The following is a 20,473-nucleotide window of genomic DNA, read 5'->3' as shown; positions in this document are numbered from 1 at the left end:
AAATGGCCTAAACTCATCAATCAAAAGAAACAAACTGACAGATTGGATTTAAAAACACGACCAAACAATGTGAGTCTGTCTTCAAAGACTCACCTTATAGGCAAAGACATCCACAGTCTGAAGGTAAAAGGATGGGAAAAAACATATTCACATGGATTGTGTAAACAAACAGAGGTTTCTATCCTCATATCAGATAAAGTTGACTTCAAGCCAAAATTAATCAGAAGATGACAAAGAAGGTAATTTCATACTACTTAAGGGAATTATACATCAACGAGATATAATAATCATAAATATTTATGCCCCAAACAATGGAACAGCTATATACATCAAACCAACCCTTCTCAATTTCAAGAATAGACTACAACACAATAATACTGGGTTATTTTAACACACCTCTCTCACCATTGGACAGATCCTCCAGACAAAAACTAAATAAAGAAGCTATATAACTAAAACATACAATTAATAATTTAGACATATATAGCATATTTCATCCATCAATGACTGAATACACTTTCTTCTCAGCAGCACATGAATCCTTCTCTAAAATAGACCATGTGTTGGCCACAAAGCAACTCTTAGAAAATACAAAAAAACGGAGCTAATACCTTGCATTCTAACAGATCATAATGGAATGAAACTAGAAATCAATGATAAAATAAAAAATAGAAGCTTCTCTAACATCTGGAGACTAACACACTATTGAATGACCAATGAAGAGAAGAAGAAATCAGAGATGAAATTAAAAAATACTTAGAGTTACATTAGAATAGCAATACAACATATCAAAATCTCTGGGACATTATGAAGATAGTGCTAAGAAGAAAGTTCAATGCATTGAGCTCATTCATTAAAACAATAGAAAATCAATAAATAAATAACCTAACAATACATCTCAAAGTCCTAGAAAAAGAAAAATAAATCAACACCAAAAGCAATAGAAGATAGGAAATAATTAAAATCAGACACATTACCAAAAGTGCTATACAGATTTAATGCAATTCCTATTAAGGTTACAATGATGTTCTTCATAGAAATAGGAAAAGCAGTCATGAAATTCATTGGGAAAAATAAGAGGTCCAGAATGGCCAAAGCAATCCTTAGCAAGAAAAGTGGTGCAGGAGGCATCACAATACCAGACCTTAAAATATTCTAGAGAGTCATAGTAACAAAAATGGCATGATATTGGCACAAAAACAGATATGAAGACCAATGAAACAGAATAGAAGACACAAAGACAAACTACATCAATTCAATTATCTCATACTACACAAAGGGACCAAAAACATAAATTTGAGAAAAGATAACCTCTTCAACAAATGGTACTGGAAAAACAGGAAAACCAAATGTAATAAAATATAATTAGACCTCTGTCTCTAACCCTGCATGAAACTCAATTCAAAGTACATCAAGAACCTAGGCATTAGACCAGAGACCCTGTGACTACTAGAAAAAAAAGTAGGATCGAGAGTTTAAAGACAGCCTCAGCAAAAGCGGGGTGCTACGTGACTCAATGAGAGACCCTGTTCTAAATAAAATACAAAATAGGGCTGTGGATGTGGCTCAGTGGTCAAGTGCCCTGAGTTCAATCCTGGTACCAAAAACAAAAACAAACAAACAAAAAACCTGACATAATAGAATATTTAAGATCGGAATATTAAAATATATTATGCCTAGTTTTCTAAAATGCAAAAATTGAATAGGAAAAAAACTTGACACTATTAATATAGAAGATGCAGAGATGCCAACAAGAGTTATCTTAGTAGGGTTGCTTAGTTTGAGGACACAGATCCAGAAGATAATTTATGTGGTTCTCTCCACTTTTCATATTTTATTTGGAATATTGCAAGATGATTTCTGCCTGCACTCAATAATGTGCAGTCTGCATTGTTAAGAAATAGGATGTGTATCCGTATATTTCCTGGGCTCTTGAGTATATTCTCCTCAGCGTCTCCATTCCACTCTCTTCAGACCCCATCACAGCACTTACAATATTCTCCTGTAATTAGTTGATTGTAAACCTATCTTTCCCCACAAGCACAATGCCTCCAACACAGTGGGTAATTTGTAAATACTTGTCAAATGAATGCATGAATTCTCATACAGTATAGTTTGTAACCAAGGCTCAAGTCATTATTTTCTTCTCAACTACTGTCTTTGAGGAACACTTCTTACCCCTGTCCTCGAAGAACAGCTGTGTATAGGTGAATACATTGATTGTCCTGAACCAGCCAATACAGGAGTCCATCACTGAGGTCTAAAGTGAGAGCAATTACCTAAAAAGAAAATAAAGTAAGAAAGTAAACCACACATGTTTGAAACATAATTTTGTGATCACACTTCGATTTTAGATTTCTCTTTAACATCTTTGGAATAATAAACTCAATGATTTCTACCTTTTGTTGAAAATAAAATTTATATGATTATTCTTGATATGTTATATGAACAAAAGTGGTGTTTTCCTAAAATTCTCAAAAAGCAGGAAGTATCTTTTATTCACTTATATATTTAGCTCCAGTGGTTCTCAAAGTAGGATTCTCAGACCAGTAGTAGCTACATCACCTGGAAACCTGGCATAATGAAAACAAATTCTTAACCACACTCCAGACCTCCTAAATTTGAAACTCTGAGCCTGCATCAAGCTTGCCTAAAACTGGTCCTTACTTTGGATTCTTTAGCCACATGCAGCAATGACTTTTGCTATTGGGTAAATCAGTTGTTCTCAGTGCTGCACATTAGAATCAGTGGAGTATTTTTTAAATCTATTCCCAGGCTGTACTCTATTAAATTATGATTCCTGGGGAGGAAATCCAGCTTCCACTTACTTTAAAACCCCTCAGGTAATTCCAGTGTGCAACCAAGTATGAGAACCAAAGGTTTAAACCATTTTACATTGTATTTTCTATTAATTACAACCAAAAACATTCTGACCATACTTGGCAAGGATAATACACTAAGGGTGTTTATGTGTTATAATTAGATGGTCTTGTGTATATAAAGTCCCGCTTCTAGAAGACATCTGAAAACCACTTCTTACTATACTAGTCTTCTTGTCGTAATCCATATCTTAATCTTATGTCCAGTTGCCTAGATGATACCAGAATAAAGATTACTTCCCCTATGAAATAAAGTGCAGACAATAAAAGTTATAATCAAAATGGCCTCCTTTTTCATTGTTGTTGTTGTTCTTTGGCTTTATAGATATTTTTCACATACCTGAGATTACCAGGAGCCTGACCTCAGAGTAGTGAAGCCCCCATAAAAGACTTAGAGGAGGACAGGTATCAGAAGGGATTAAAATTGATGACTGCATCTTTAGAAAGTAACAGCAGCATTTAAACAAAAATAATGAATCCATGAAAAAATAAATACAATAAGGTATTCAAGAGCTAAAAACACTCTGTCAGGTTACCCTGCTACAAACAAAGTCATAAGACACTTAACTGCAAAAACCCTTAAGTTGTCATATAAATCACAGCATTCTGTCTTCAAGGGAATTAAGCCTACCCAAAAGGTAAAAGTCTATTCTGGCAGCTACCAGCCTTTTGGGAGTTGAATCATGCCCTTGCTTCATGCTAAACGAGATTTATGGATTTATTTTTCTCAGTTAAAGTGAAGTCAAGTTAATCTTGTTTAGTTATTTATGACATACACCAGAGTTTTCGAAATTACAAATTAACTCTCTTTAAAAAAAAAAAAGAAAAGAAAAGATTCTACATGTCCTTATTCAAACCATAAATAAATTCAGGTGTTGGGTCATTCCCATTCCTCTGTATTCATCAACAGCAGCCCCGTATTTAAACAGAGTCAGAGGTATTCCATAAATCTTTGGCAACCATTATTATGTCTAGTGACATTCATACCTTGAAAACAAACTCTTTGATCTAAATTAAAACCTTTAGGCTAAAATGTAATCCCATCGTAAATTGTACTCAGTATATATACTAAGAGTTGAACTTGTCGGATGTAGTAAGAATTATCTTTTTCACTTTAGATGAATACCATACTTCATTCTCCTTTTTCATCATACAATCATCTTTCTATAAATAATTGGCTGACTTTATTTCCTTTTATGTGCTCAAAGAAAGTATTTTGTGTACAAGTGATAAATCTGTGAGTAACACGAAGAAGGGCAGAGAGATACAGAGCTTTGCCGGGTGCAAAAGGTGTTGCTTCAAAATATCCACTAGCATTTGTGGAGCAGATAGTCAGATATCAAACCATGGAAGCAGAAGGCAGATCTCTGAAAGCACCCATAATGCACACCACCCTGCAGAGGGTATGGAGTGGGAATTTAAGGAAACATGCATTTTTCCAAACATGATGAGAAATTTAATGATTCACTCATTTATGGAAACATTCCCAGGGCCACTCCAGACCTTTGTTCTAGCAGGGATCAGATGGGGCAATGCAAAGATTACTGAAAAGCCCTGGGAGTGGAAACAAGATACTCTTAAAATATTATCTTAAAGAGGATTTTGCAAAAATAAAAGTGCTATCCCCTAGCAATTGCATAAAACATGAAAACTTATTTTTTTTTGCATTCAGATTCAATTGTCTCAAAAATAGAATTAAGAGAACTTTCAATTAGTTAACTGGATACAGTATATAAATTCCTATCTTTTTTAAATATCTGAGTCATAATCTGTATATGCAAATTTCATCTTCAAATATCCTAGGAATTATAGCTTATCTATCCTATGGAATTGGGGATCAAATGACTCAATAATCTGTCCATATATATGCATACTTTTAATGATCTGGTATATCTTCCTTATAAGTCTTTACAGAAAAAAAAGGATTGAAAAATAAGAAAAATTTAAGGGATTATATTAAATAAAACTGGTACAAATGTTTTATGTCTTCTTAATTTTTTTGTAATTTCCAAATTTTCTACAGTGGACATATATTGCTATCATGATAAAAAAGAAGATTCAGAAATATAAATGGATACCTAGGGGGTAACTAAATAGATTCAAGAAAAGTAAGCATTGCTTCTAGAAGTTTAGGATGTAAAAGTAACATTTGTTTTTGAAATATTCGTTATCAGGTGTATTTTTCAGGTTGTGTTACAATATTAAGAGCTTCACATTCAGCATTCACCATGTGCCTTAAACTATTCCCACTACAACACATGGATTATCTTATTTAATCTTTATAACAATCCTAAGAAATAGACCAATAATAGTTCCATTTGTCAGATTAAGAAACAGATACAGAGAAGTCAAATAATTTGTTTTGGTGTCACACCATTACTACCAAAAACTGACTAAAAACAATAAAATACCTAATCACCCCAAAGAAGCTCTAAAATACTCAGTAAAAGTCATTAAGATGATAAAAACACAAAAAGTTAGGAAGATATCAAACATGGGTCCCTACAAGATAAAGAAAACTACAAAATTCTCCATACTATATTTGAATTTGTATAACCAACTGTGATATCAAATAACACAAATTTTCATTTACATCAAGATCTTACTATAGTAGTATTTCCTTTAGCATTCTACTTCAACTACTCACAATAAGCAGAGACAGAATTATAACTATAGAATACCACCATTAATATTATTAAGTGATCATATCTTATTTTTAATTTGTCACCTTTTTTCCAGAAAACCAAGGCTGTGCCTGTAATATAAGAGAATTTTCCCCATTTAGTCTGGTGCTTTCAACAGAGTATAGTGTGGTCCAATAGAGATAGCCACCAACTGAATCCACCACCATGTCATTCACTAGCAGTTTCACATGAGTCACAATGTCTGTGTGACCAGTCAACATTGACTGCCTTTGTATCTAGAAAACATAATGGAACAGTCAGTTAATGATTTTTAAGTGACACCATTATTTCTGAATAACTTATTGTAATCATTGGTAAATTGTCTAGTTCATCCATCCTTTCATTCATTCAACCACAAATATTTATCAACATTCCATGCTGGCTTGTGTGCTAAGCCTTGGAAACATAACAAACAAGCAGACACAAATCCTGCCTTCATGGAACTTACTTCCTTTCATGTCCCTAAAGTGAAGGGATGTGAATTTATTTTGAATTAAATATTCTGTATTCCTAATTATACATCTAATAAAAATACTTAGGTATAAGAATATACTTGATTGACTTCTTGAAAAAAGATGTATATATCCTGATAAATGACCTCTTTCCTTACTCCTCTCTACTATATATTTCCCTGATATTAATTACTACCATTCATGAGTACCTATTATGTGCCAGTCACTGTAGACTTTTTTTATCTTTAAGATATTTGCTCCTGAAATCCTCTCATTAAGTATGGGAAATTTGTTTCCCATATATTTTTTCCTCACAAGTAAATTGAGTTAAAGTTGAGCAATCATCTGCCCTGGAGTTAAGCCATTTTAAAAGAGTTAGAGCAAATACTTGAAAAGAGTTTTTATATCTACTCTTCCACTCCTTCAAAACTACTAAAAGCATTCTCTAAATAACCCCTCTCAACTTTATTCAGCTTGCCTATCTCTGGCACCTGTGAATTCAGACTATATATTGAATTTCCCTCTCAATATATCACTTTTATGTTTTATTATTTCATATATATATTTTATCTCATCAAAACTGCTGGGACAAGTGACAATGGTCACACAATGCCAAACATAGTAAAACCCCCTGAATTCTACACAATAAAGGATGAATATTAAGGTATGTGAATTATAGCTCTATCAAGCTGCTTTTCTTTTTTAAGAGCAGGGATGGTTCTACTATAGAATTTATAATTCCTACTTTGCCTACTCTCAAGACTATCAACAATATATGTATATGTTACAATGGTAACATATAAATGATTGTTGAACAAATAAATGAATGGACAATAAGCACCCTCCTAATTAGAAAATGATTTCAGTTCCATATTTTTGTTCCTTCTGGCCAATGTTCTCCTCATTGACCATCATTCTTTTTCTGAGACATGTACCACTGCAAACATATGCTGAATGTCTTCATTTTACCGCAGGTCTAGTCTCCGTCCCTCTCCACCCTCCTCTGTGCCCCCAGGGGCTGACATCAATGGACTATGTAATCTGCTATCTCTTGTTCTCTGGATTCCTGTGAGGTTTGGCCAATGGAAACAGCAGATTAGCAGGCAGGAGGAAAGACGTTTGGACACTAATTCCCCCAGCTCACTCCTTGACAGACTCTACATCTTGATAGTGGCTAGTCTTCTACATCTAATGTCACAATTCATGTCAACGACCCTTCCATAGCGATATCCCTCTCCAAGTTCTTCCCCTTCTTAACATCTGGTGTTATATCATCACACAATTAAACCAAGGGATGATTTGCTAACTCTTGTTCATTTTTTTCGCAGTCCCATCTACACCTTTGAAAATAGTCTTTTCACTTAGTTTTCTTTAATCAGTCTTTGGAGTCTGCAATCTTACTGCCAGGACACTGATCCTCAAGTGGGCATTTTGATGTATATATTTTAAGATACTAATAAAAATATATAACTAGTACACCCAATATCTATTCTTATATCTACTCTTCCACTTCCTACAAAATTATTTTAAAACTAAACTGTTTAGAAAGCATTCTCTGAATAACCCCTCTCAATTCCATTCAACTTGAATGCACTTTACACATAAATGCACTTTAAAATTGAGCAGCTTTAGAGACAAATATCACATAAATAGTAGCATAGGTGGTACATAAGTAGGAAGAAAAAGTTTTAAAATATACCATGCAAGTCACTGAAGTGGGTAGGCATTTATTTAGAGCACTCAGGATGCCAGGCTTTAACGTACCACATAAGTCTTTCCAGCCCAGTAGAGAAAGTGACCCAGCCACTCAAAAGCTAAAGCACCTGCTCCTGCAATGTTGGGTATGTGATAATTCTTTGAGATAACCATGCCATTCATCAGTTGCACATAAACGTCACCTTTCACATCACTGTAGTAGAGGCTATTGTTATACCAATCCATGTCTCCAAACAAAGACCAAAAAATCATTAGCAGTTGTTTTTCATATATTCAAAAAAAAAGAAAAGAAAACAGAAAAGAAAAAACAGGTGAGTCAACAAATCACACAGGCACTTCAGTATATTTTAAATCACTAGAACCTCAGAGATCTGTCAAGAATATTTCAATAATGTAAACTCAGAATCTCAGCCCCTAGAAATGGGCAGAGGAGTTAATATACATTGAGCATGCTCTTTATGCCAAATATTGTCCCAGGAACTTTACATGTCTTATTTAACTCCTAAAACAAAGCTATATGAAATAGGAATTACTCCCATGTTTAAGATGGAAAATCTGAGATTTGGAGAGATTAACTCTTCTGTCTGAATCCTCACAGCTAAAAAGAAAGGGAGCCCAGATTCCAGCCAATTCCAATATGTCATCCTTTCCATTAGCACCACTCTACCTCCTAAATCCAGATAATATTCCATAAAGAATATTATCCTGTTTCCAATGTTGGTAATAAACATTGTTGTGCTTTTAATAGCCAATCCAATTGATAAAATAATTAGGCAATTATAGAAGATGTCATCTTTAGGCAAGATCACTGTTATACCACAGTGATGACTTTTCTTTTTTTAGGCAAAACTCCCCATTCATTACTTAATAATCACCTTTGTCAACAAATTCTTTCTTAAACCTTACTGAGAACTCCACATACCTTCATTCTAATTTCTTGTTGCTGTCTTACAGGAAACACACAGTACCTTACTTAAGAATAGCTGTCTGAGTGGAAATAGGCTGTTTCTATGAGGTGACACTGATCGATTAAAACACGTGAGCATTATATCAAAGACTTCCTGAACTGGGTAGAGATCAATAAATAACCTCACATTTTGTGAATTAGTAAATAGCATACGTATTTGAGAACTGACATTTTCTTAACAATATCACTGGCAGTATCATCCAGTCAATATTTTTTCTTTTCACTATTGACCTAGTATCTAAATCCACAATTCTTTTCACTTATTGAATCACATATGAGGAGAATCCTGTCTAAGTAAACAAGAGTATTTACCTGACACATTTCCTATGTCAGAGGATAAGAACTCTCCTGGGCCAAAACTATTTAAAGGTTTACTCCAAAGTCCATCTTCTTTCACAGCCATGATGAATGGTGGTTCAGTAGCTATTTGGTGAAATAAAAAGAAAAGAAAAAAAAAAAAGAAATATCACAGAAAGCATGTTTTCTAAGGTAAATGTCTTATACCCTAATGTTTCTTTTATAAAGTAAAAGAATTATCAGCATTTTGAAAAATACTGTGGAGGAACATCCATAACTCCATTTGCTTAATAGAACTATTTATATATCATATTAATATACTTTCTGATATTTACATAAAAATTTGAAATTGAATATGAATGAATTTGTGTGCTGATGTTGCCTCCATGACAGTGTCATGGTCATGGCAGAGTTTGGGTCATGGCAACTGTTAAAAGGTTCCATTTCGAGAACCCAAAACTAATTATAATAACAACAGCAGTATAAGTGATACAGTTAGCCTTACATTTTCTTCAGCCAAGATGATGGAATTTGACATAATTAACAGCCCCTAAACTTCTCTCTTCAAGACCTTCAGAGTTCACAGATGCTATGGCTTAATAAGCCAAGAAAAAGAGGAAACTCATGAAAAAAGAATAATATCCTGTTTCCTCAAATACATCTTGTAAAGTTTAGAACAGCAAGTTAGAGGCACAAATATCACACTGTTTTGTTTTCTGTGGACCCTCAAGAGTTGACACAACTTCATCCTAATTTCTTTCAACATATTTGGTGCAAGGCGTTTTAAAGAACTCTCAGGCTAAGTCTCTTTTGGTCAGAATCACTTCCTGTATCCAGAACATTCTCTCACCTGGCACCAGGGTAGTACCCACCGAGGGCTCTGACCAGGGGCCTGGTCCCTTGGGAGAAATCGCTCTCACAGAAACCTTGTATTTGGTAGCACTCTGCAGCCTGGGTACATTAAGCATGGTCCCGCGTATGTTAGCGAAGACGTGAGTGATTTCAGGAAGGCCTTGTGATACTTTCACCTCATAGGTCCAATTCTGCCATGCAGAAGGGCCTAATAAAAAGAATTCAAAAATGTCATTGACCAGGATGACAACAGTAAGGGCAAACCAAGCATTGTCAATAAATTCATCAACAGCCTCATCTTGAATGAAGAAAAATTGGGCAGTAGTGTCCATTACTCACTAATCATCAGGGTCAATGTAACAAAAAGGTCAGGATAGTGTTTATTCCTCCCATGTCACTCACTTTGCTCTATGGAGGGAGCCACCATCCCCACACGACTGTCCTCAGTCAGAGACATATGGTTGGCCTCATAGGATTCAGAAGCATTCTCTACAACACTACTAGGTATAATCAGGCTGTTAATAAAAATGTTTAATGATGTCACCAATAAAATTCCCATGTTTGTACAGTACCTCTTAGAAGCTCAATCAATATGGGGAAAAATTGTCCATTGATTGTCAACCATTTTGGAGATGTGCAGTAGTCATAATTATTTGTCTTAAAGTAAAAACATAGCCAGTTTATTTACTAAATTCTACTGCTTAGTGGACCAGGGGTTGGCAAACTATAACCCACAAGTCAAATCTGGCCATTGCCCATTTCTATAAATAAAATTGCACCAAAAGACAGCCTCAATTATTCATTTACATGTCTATGACTGTATTCACACCAATGATAGCTAAGTAGCTGTGACAGAGACCACCTGACCCACAAAACTGAAATTACTGGCTCTTCCTTTACTAAAAAGTTTGCTGAACTTTGTGCTAGATATTGTTCTAAGTGTTCTTCTGTGTCTTCATTTAATCTGTCTGACAGTGCCATAAAAATGCATCACTAAAAGTCTCATTTTCTAGTTGTGGAAACCAAGACACAAAGTGGTTAAGTAACTTGCCCAGAGTCATTCTGCTAGCAAGATCAGCATTCTAATCAGACTGGCTCCAGAGCTTTCCTGATTACCCACCACACATGCTGCAAGTTCAAAGAGTTTTAGGGAATTGCTCAAATTTTTGCAAGATCTCAGCCCAAGTCTTCTATACTCTTGGCTAATAAATTCAATCTGATCAGAATATGAGAGTCTAGGCCCTAGTAGATGCTCAATAAATGATCAAATTATTCTGTTGGGACCCACCTGGAAATTATACAGATCATCCTATTGGAAAAGTAATAAATGCAGAACAAATGTACAAACACCTTTTCTTAGCTAATTAGCAGCTTTTGGTTGATGACTAATGGTATATGGGTTCTCAAAATTGAATCCCAATGCCAAACAATTCAAGCCTCTTCTCCTTCCAACAAGGCCAGTGGCCACCCAGGGGACGGTGTACTCACTGGCTCCTATGGCGAGGGTAGGAGGCTTCCATTGAACAAGAGCTTGATGAGAGCCAAATAGCACAGAGAGCTCCTGCGGCCGGCCAGGGAGAGGGTGTGGCTGAATGGATGAGCCAAAGATAACCAAGTTACCAAACCCAAATTCTTCTATGTGACTTAGATCACATCCCACGATGAACTCATTAAAAGAGAGAGTGTCCTGTTGGAAAATGGCCTTGCCATCGGTGACAAGGAAGTCATTGTTTTCACAAGCAAAGCTCTTCACATCATCAAAGGGGACCTGAGGTAGGACAAGATGGGAAGCAGAGCCATCCAGAAATGTTGACATGAAGACTCGGGCAGTGTCATTGAAGTAGATGATTCGCTTGGACTGTGGCTTGACTGCAAAGTCCTTCAAGGTACTACTTGCCACAATGTGCACAGCTTTAGCATCCCTGCCAGGTGGCTCAGGGAGATCAACTCTGTAAAGACCATCTCTCAGGAGATAAAAGACATACCTGAAGTGGGAACAAAGAGATTTGGTGTGATTCAGTGCAAGGTGACGAGCAACCTCCTCAGCTAATTGCTTTAACCTTTTGCACAGTCAGAATCATATACCTCTGGAATCACTAAGTACAGAGTCCCAGAGATGCAAAAGGGAAGGGTCATTTCTAAAGATATACTCTATTCATTTAAGTTAGAAGTTGAAAAATTTGGAAAATTTCAGTACCACTTGTAATGGTACATCTCTTAATTATTATGAGTGATTTTTTTAAGGTATCATGAAATTGAAGAACAGAAAAGATCCCTCAAAGAAACATATATTATTAAAAAATTACACAGCAAAATGCTATTTACTATAAAACATTTTCCTCCAAAATACACAAATTATTAAGTCTAATTCCATCAGTTAATTTTTTCATACACTGTAAATGATAAATAGAATAAAGCAAAACTTTTTTCATTGGTAGAGCTGGAGATTGAACTCAGGCCCTCACACATGCTAAGCAAGTGCTTTACCACTGAGCCACATTCGCAACCTCAAAAGCAAAACTTTCAAACCATTTTTTAAATTGCACTGTTATCATTTGCTATAACCATTTGGCATAAGTAACTTGGATCTGTACTGGTCTGTAGTTTTTTAAAATATGTACAATTGCATTAAACAATTGCAAATGTTTCATTGTACACCCATGTAAAAATACCCTACAAGTGACCAAAGCAGCTGAGTAGGAACCCAGCAATGAGGAGAAATGAGTCAGTGGAAGAATTAAAGAAACACATAATTGGGAGACAAACCTCATTGTAGCAGGCAGGACATTTTTTCAGTAATGAAAAAGGAAACACACCATCAAACTATTTCACTGATCATCAAATCTGTAAGTGAAATTTTAACTCAAAGCATAAAATCACTGATTGGCACATAACTTATTTAGAATTTGTGATCATGAAGACAGAGGCTAATGAAGTGCATTTGTGTTTGGTAAATTCTTTGTATCACAGCCCTGTGCATTGGCAGCATTCCAACCTCCATCACAACTATCAAGACCATTTTCCTTGTCATTACTCGGTTCACACTTATTCCCCTCTTCCAATTCTTTATTGATATGCTCAAGACTCCAGTGCTAGAGTGAAATACCCTGAGATATAAACTGCCTTTTGAGAAATGTTCTTTTCCTCAAGAGAAGTTTCAGAGCAGGCAAAAAGCATGACTCTTAACTTTCTGCTTTTTCCCAAGGAATTTGGAGAAATTCCAGAGTAGATAAGAGGAAAGATATATGGAGTTAAAGATGAACAATTTCTGTACTGAAGCAGGAAAGAATATGGATCTTGTACTCTGATCACAACTTCAGAAGGGAAAGGGAAAGAGAAGGAAGAAGAAGAGCTGGGGAGTGGGAAAAAGAGGACACAGGTGGAAGAAGAAAAAAGCAGAGGCAGGAGACGAAGGGGACCAGGGAGGGGAGTAGAGCCGAGCGTTATAGCAAGTGCAGACCCAACTAGGGAATAATTCAATGGTACAGAAATAACAGCATAAAGGAAAATATTGTTAATACCAGGAAAGAACATGTGCTGTAGAAGACTCAATATAAATTGTGGCTAAAAGTTACATGCGGATTTTTTACAGAAATTCTCCCATATGGCATAGGGAGATTAGAAGAAATCCAATACTGGTTCCATCACAAAGTATTTGTGTGATCTTGAACAATTACTTGAACAATTACTAAATCAACTTGTGCTTCACTTCCTTTATTTCACGAAGTTAATGAAATAGGGTTAATAAGGATAAACTGAATCATTGGAAGTAATATACTTAGAAACACAACTATAAACAAATTAGTATAAATACTTATTACCATGGTCATTTCTAGTCACATTTCAAAATCTAAGTACAAATCAAATTTATCCTAATTGGAATAAAAGAGCTACCAATATTTATTGCATTTAAGGTTTTACTTGGTGAAGTTCATTATCCTCAGAATGAATCTTTTTGTTTAATTGCCAACAAGGTTAGATTTCATAGGTGCTTAAATTTTTACAAATAAAAAAAAAATAAAATCTAGAGAGTTCAAAGAACTCACCCTACATCACAGCTTTTTTTAAAATACTATTTAAAATTCAAAGATTCATTTCAGCCTAAAGTTAAAAATTAATCTCTAGTAAATCTTAAAAGAATATGAATAGAAAAGTTTGATTTTAAAGCAATAATAAACAATCTTTTTCAAAAAAGTTTAGTTTGTGTAAAATATGTTATGGGCTTTTTTTTTTTCATTCAAAATGACAACAACTTTATTCCAACAGAAAAGAAAAATGTTTATCATACCCACATTGGCCTGGCTTATTAGTTACTTATCTGGTTATCTGGACATTTTTAAGAAAAAAATAACCCCAAAATAACTATCTAGGTTTTCAGTTTTCACATTTGTGTTCATTTGGAGTTCACAAAATACATTCACAGTGAATACAATGAGATGCTGAGTTCCATGGTAAATAGAGGCAAATCAAGAACTATAACTGGGGCTGGTGCTGTAGCTCAGTTGACAGAGTGCTTACCTACCTTGTATGAGGCACTGGGTTTGATCCTTAGCACCGAATAAAAAATAAACAAATAAAATAAAGGCATAGTGTTCATTTACAACTACAAAAACATTTTTAAAAAATGAATTACAACCCAGGTCCCTAACCCCATGATCAAATACCTATATTTTGGAAATAGAGGAGGAGTCAATAAAGATTAAAAGAAATATTCTCCTAGATCTATAGATGAAAACTCTGCCTGAAAAATTAATCACACTTATCTAAAATAAGATATATAAATTGGGTCAGAACGTGGGGGAGTCTCAAGATGGCGGCCTAGAGGGCGGCTGCATTTCACGTTGCTCCAGGACTCAGGATTCAAAAGAGGAGATAGTGAGAGACTTGGGACCAACTCAAAGCCGCCGGGTGAGTCTCTCCCGTTGGGCAGGCGTCCTGGATGGGGCGGTAGCTCCGGAAGGCAGGGAATTTGTGAAGTGGAGTTGCTCGGCGAGATGCCCCTCCCCCCGCTGGAGCGGTAAACACGGACAACTGGGATCATTGTAGAGGAGGCGGCTCAGCACAGCGCTTGGACTCGGAGCAACCACTGGGGCTCCAGGCGGCTGCCTGAGGAGGAGCTGCATGGTGAGCTGTTTAGACTCAGAGTAATCGCTTCTGAACACCGGGGAGTTGCCCGGAGGAAGAGGAGAAGCACGGCGGGTCGCTTGGTCTAGGAGTGACTGCATCAGAGCGACAGGCGGTTGCCAGAGGAGGAGCTGCATCGCAAGCTGTTTGGACTCAGAACAATCGCTTCTGAACACCCCGGGGGTTGCCCGGAGGAAGAGGAGAAGCGCGGTGGGTCGCTTGGTTTAGGAGTGAATGTATCAGAGCCACAGGCGATTGCCAGAGGAGGAGGCAAGTGGTAAGTTGATTGCACTCAAAGCAACCGCTCCTGAACACCGGTGGCCTGCCTGGAGGAGGAGCACGGTGGGTCACTTGGTCTCGGAGCCACCACCCCTGAACACCCGGGGGGCTACCCAGAGGAGGAGGAGGAGGAACAGGGCGGGTCACTTGGGCTTGGAGTGACTGCCTAGGGCTACGGGAGGTTGGCGGGAGGAGGAGACGCGAAGTGAGTTCCTTGGACTCCTAGTGACTGCATCGGAAACCGGGCTGCTGTCCAGAGGAGGAGGTGTGTGGCGGGTCTCTGGGTATCGGAGCTATTGTACAGGGTTCCAGGTAGCGGCTCAGAGGAGGGGCCCATAGCCAGGCAATTAGGTACAGAGCAGGGTCCCAGGAGCTAGGTGGCTTCTTGCTAGAAGAGCCGCATAGAGACACGCCTAGGGGCGGAGCAAAGTTTCCAGGACTGCGGGCAGATTATCTGGGAGAGGCAGCCTAAGGAGACTCGCCTGTGGAGGGTGAGGCTCCCAGGCCCAGGAGGTAGGTCCGGGCCCCTGGGAACGTTGCAGAGGAAGACAGCCCAGCCCAGGCAGTAGTTGTAGATTGAGGGGAACCTCTAGGAGGGGAACTGACCAATGAGACGTTCCCACCGAGTGAGTCTTCCCTACTGGGAGAGGTTTTCCCACAGGGACGGTAAAACCAGAGACACAGGCACAAACAGGACTTGCCTCAGCCCGCAGCCTAGTTCCCCGTTGGATGACCATTGGTCAACAAGTGGAGACACCTCTGACCACTAGCAGGGAATATACGCCACCTGAGGGTCACCACCCTAGAGAGGCAGCTTCTTCGTGGAGATCCGCATTATCAACTTCCTCCAAGACTTCAGGCTACTGAAGGATAAAAGGGGATATACTAGCAATCTTCAGGGACATTATAAGTCCATAGAGGAAATCTGCAATATCTTAAGGACCCACTGATTCCTGAACAATATGAGAAAACAAGGGAAGAAAATGCCCCAAACAAATCTAGATGTTACATCAATAGACTCCAACGACAGCATGGCAGAAGAAATGACAGAAAGGGAGTTCAGAATGTACATAATTAAAATGATTAGGGAAGCAAACGATGAGATGAAAGAGCAAATGCAGGCATTGAATGATGAGATGAAAGAGCAAATGCAGGCATTGAATGATCGCACCAATCGACAGTTAACAGAGCAAATTCAGGAAGCAAAAGATCATTTCAATAAAGAGTTAGAGATACTGAAAAAAAACCAAACAGAAATCCTTGAAATGAAGGAAACAATAAACCAAATTAAGAACTCCATAGAAAGCATAACCAATAGGATAGAACACCTGGAAGACAGAACCTCAGATATTGAAGACAAAATATTTAACCTCGAAAACAAAGTAGAACAAACAGAGAAGATGGTAAGAAATCATGAACAGAATCTCCAAGAACTATGGGATATCATGAAAAGGCCAAATTTGAGAATTATTGGGATTGAGGAAGGCTTACAGAAACAAACCAAAGGAATGAACAATCTATTCAATGAAATAAAATCAGAAAATTTCCCAAATCTGAAGAATGAAATGGAAAATCAAGTTCAAGAGGCTTATAGGACTCCAAATACACAAAATTACAACAGACCCACACCAAGGCACATTATAATGAAAATACCTAACATACTAAATAAAGACAGAATTTTAAAGGCTGTGAGAGAAAAGAACCAAATTACGTTCAGGGGGAAACCAATACGGATATCAGCAGATTTTTCAATCCAGACCCTAAAAGCTAGAAGGGCCTGGAACAACATTTTTCAAGCTCTGAAAGAAAATGGATGCCAACCAAGAATCTTATACCCAGCAAAGCTTACCTTCAAATTTGATGATGAAATAAAATCTTTCCATGATAAACAAAAGCTAAAAGAATTTACAAAAAGAAAGCCAGCATTACAGAACATTCTCGGCAAAATATTTCATGAGGAAGAAATAAAAAACAAAGAAGCAAATCAGCAAATGGAGGAATTATCCTAAAGGAACTGTCAAATAAAGGAGGAACCAAGATGTGTCAAAAAGAAATAAATAAATAAAATTTTAAATATGAACCAAATGACCGGGAATACAAATCATATCTCAATAATAACCCTGAATGTTAATGGCCTGAATTCATCAATCAAAAGACATAGACTGGCAGATTGGATTAAAAAGAAAGATCCAACAATATGTTGCTTGCTAGAGACTCACCTCATAGAAAGAGATACCCATAGACTAAACGTGAAAGGATGGGGAAAAACATACCATGCACATGGACTCAGCAAAAAAGCTGGAGTATCCATCCTCATTTCAGATAATGTGGACTTCAAGCCAATGTTAGTCAGAAGGGATAAGGAAGGACATTTCATACTGCTTAAGGGAAGCATAAATCAGCAAGATATAACAATCATAAACATCTATGCCCCAAACAGTGGCTCATCCATGTATGTCAAACAAATCCTTCTCAATTTTAGAAACCAAATAGACCATAACACAATAATACTAGGTGATTTTAACACGCCTCTCTCACCACTGGACAGATCTTCCAAACAAAAATTGAACAAAGAAACCATAGATCTCAATAACACAATCAATAATTTAGACTTAACAGACATTTATAGAATATACCATCCAACCAAGAGCGAATACACTTTCTTCTCAGCAGCACATGGATCCTTCTCTAAAATAGACCATATATTATGCCACAAAGCTAATGTCAGCAAATACAAGAAGATAGAGACACTACCTTGTATTCTATCAGATCATAATGGATTGAAACTAGAAATAAATGAAAGAGTAAAAAACAGAAACTACTCCAACACCTGGAGATTAAACAATATGCTATTATATGATGAATGGATAACAAAAGATATTAGGAAGGAAATTTAAAAATTCTTAGAGGTAAACGAGAACAAAGAAACATCATATCAAATCTCTGGGACACTATGAAAGCAGTACTTAGAGAAAGATTTATTTCATGGAGCGCATTTCATAAAAGAAGTAAAACTCAACAAATCAACGACCTAACACTACAGCTCAAAGCCCTAGAAAAAGAAGAACAGACCAACACCAAAAGTAGTAGAAGACAGGAAATAGTCAAACTCAGAGCTGAAATCAACGAAATTGAAACAAAAGAAACAATACAAAAAATTGACAAAATAAATAGTTGGTTCTTCAAAAAAATAAACAAAATTGATAAACCTTTAGCCACACTAACAAAGAGAAGACGAGAGAAAAACCAAATCACTAAAATTCGGAATGAACAAGGAAATATCACAACAGACACGACTGAAATACAAAACATAATTAGAACCTATTTTGAAAATCTATACTCCAACAAAATAGAAAATTTCAAAGACATCAACAGGTTTCTAGAGACATATGAATTGCCTAAACTGAACGAGGAGTACATACACAATTTAAATAGACCGATTTCAAGTAATGAAATAGAAGAAGTCATCAAAAGCCTACCAACAAAGAAAAGTCCAGGACCAGATGGGTTCTCAGCCGAGTTCTACAAAACTTTTAAAGAAGAGCTCATTCCAATACTTCTCAAAGTATTCCATAAAATAGAAGAGGAGGGAAGCCTCCCAAACTCATTCTATGAAGCCAATATTACCCTGATACCTAAACCAGACAGAGACACATCGAGGAAAGAAAATTTCAGACCAATATCCTTAATGAACATCGACGCAAAAATTCTAAACAAAATTTTAGCAAATCGCATCCAAAAACATATTAAAAAGATAGTGCACCATGATCAAGTGGGTTTCATCCCAGGGATGCAAGGTTGGTTCAACATCAGGAAATCAATAAATGTCATTCACCATATCAATAGACTTAAAGTCAAGAATCACATGATTATTTCAATAGATGCAGAAAAAGCATTTGATAAAATACAGCACCCCTTCATGCTCAAAACACTAGAAAAAATAGGGATAGTGGGAACATTCCTTAACATTGTAAAGGCCATCTACGCTAAGCCCATGGCTAATATCATTCTAAATGGTGAAAAACTGAAAGCATTCCCTCTAAAAACTGGAACAAGGCAGGGATGCCCTCTTTCACCACTTCTATTCAATATTGTCCTTGAAACTCTAGCCAGAGCAATTAGACAGACCAAAGAAATTAAAGGGATACGAATAGGAAAAGAAGAACTCAAACTATCCCTATTTGCTGATGATATGATTGCATACTTAGAGGAACCAGGAAATTCCACCAGAAAACTTTTAGATCTCATAAGTGAATTCAGTAAAGTAGCGGGATATAAGATCAATGCACATAAATCTAAGGCATTTCTATACATAAGCGATGAATCTTCAGAAAGAGAAATTAGGAAAATTACCCCATTCACAATAGCTTCGAAAAAAATAAAATATTTGGGAATCAATCTCACAAAAGAGGTGAAAGACCTCTACAATGAGAACTACAGAACACTAAAGAAAGAAATTCAAGAAAACCTTAGAAGATGGAAAGATCTCCCATGTTCTTGGATAGGAAGAATTAATATTGTCAAAATGGCCATACTACCAAAAGTGCTATACAGATTCAATGCAATTCCAATTAAAATCCCAATGATGTACTTTACAGAAATAGAGCAAGCAATTATGAAATTCATCTGGAAGAATAAAAAACCCAGAATAGCTAAAGCAATCCTTGGCAGAAAGAGTGAAGCAGGGGGTATCGCAATACCAGATCTTCAACTCTACTACAAAGCAATAGTAACAAAAACGGCATGGTATTGGTACCAAAATAGAAAGGTGGATCAATGGTACAGAATAGAGGACACGGACACAAACCCAAATAAATACAATTTTCTCATACTAGACAAAGGGGCCAAAAATATGCAATGGAGTAAAGATAGCCTCTTCAACAAATGGTGCTGGGAGAATTGGAAATCCATATGCAACAGAATGAAACTAAACCCATATCTCTCACCATGCACGAAACTAAACTCAAAATGGATTAAGGACCTCAGAATCAGACCAGAGACCTTGCATCTTATAGAAGAAAAGTAGGTCCAGAGCTTCAACATGTCGGCTTAGGACCAGACTTCCTCAACAGAACTCCCATAGCACAAGAAATAAAAGCAAAAATTAATAACTGGGATAGATTCAAACTAAAAAGCTTTCTCTCAGCAAAGGAAACTATCAGCAATGCGAAGAAAGAGCCTACAGAGTGGGAGAAAATCTTTGCCAATCATACTTCAGATAGA

General features: G+C 36.7%; 1 protein-coding gene across 5 annotated transcripts in view; it reads right to left on the bottom strand.

Moving 5' to 3' along the window:
• Nucleotides 1-20,473, bottom strand: part of Ros1 (ROS proto-oncogene 1, receptor tyrosine kinase) — a 133,673-nt gene that overhangs the window by 75,721 nt on the left and 37,479 nt on the right. For all 5 annotated transcript variants that reach the window (XM_047558202.1, XM_047558203.1, XM_047558199.1 and 2 more), the window contains 6 exons: nt 11,336-11,832; nt 9,846-10,055; nt 9,011-9,121; nt 7,780-7,958; nt 5,608-5,799; nt 2,179-2,279 (listed from right to left, as the gene is read on the bottom strand). In XM_047558202.1, the coding sequence (XP_047414158.1) occupies nt 2,179-2,279; nt 5,608-5,799; nt 7,780-7,958; nt 9,011-9,121; nt 9,846-10,055; nt 11,336-11,832 (1,290 nt within the window). The remainder of the gene's footprint in view (nt 1-2,178; nt 2,280-5,607; nt 5,800-7,779; nt 7,959-9,010; nt 9,122-9,845; nt 10,056-11,335; nt 11,833-20,473) is intronic.

Source organism: Sciurus carolinensis, chromosome 7, assembly GCF_902686445.1.
Source record: "Sciurus carolinensis chromosome 7, mSciCar1.2, whole genome shotgun sequence".
NCBI lineage: Eukaryota > Metazoa > Chordata > Mammalia > Rodentia > Sciuridae > Sciurus > Sciurus carolinensis.
This window is presented reverse-complemented; position numbering and strand designations above follow the sequence as displayed.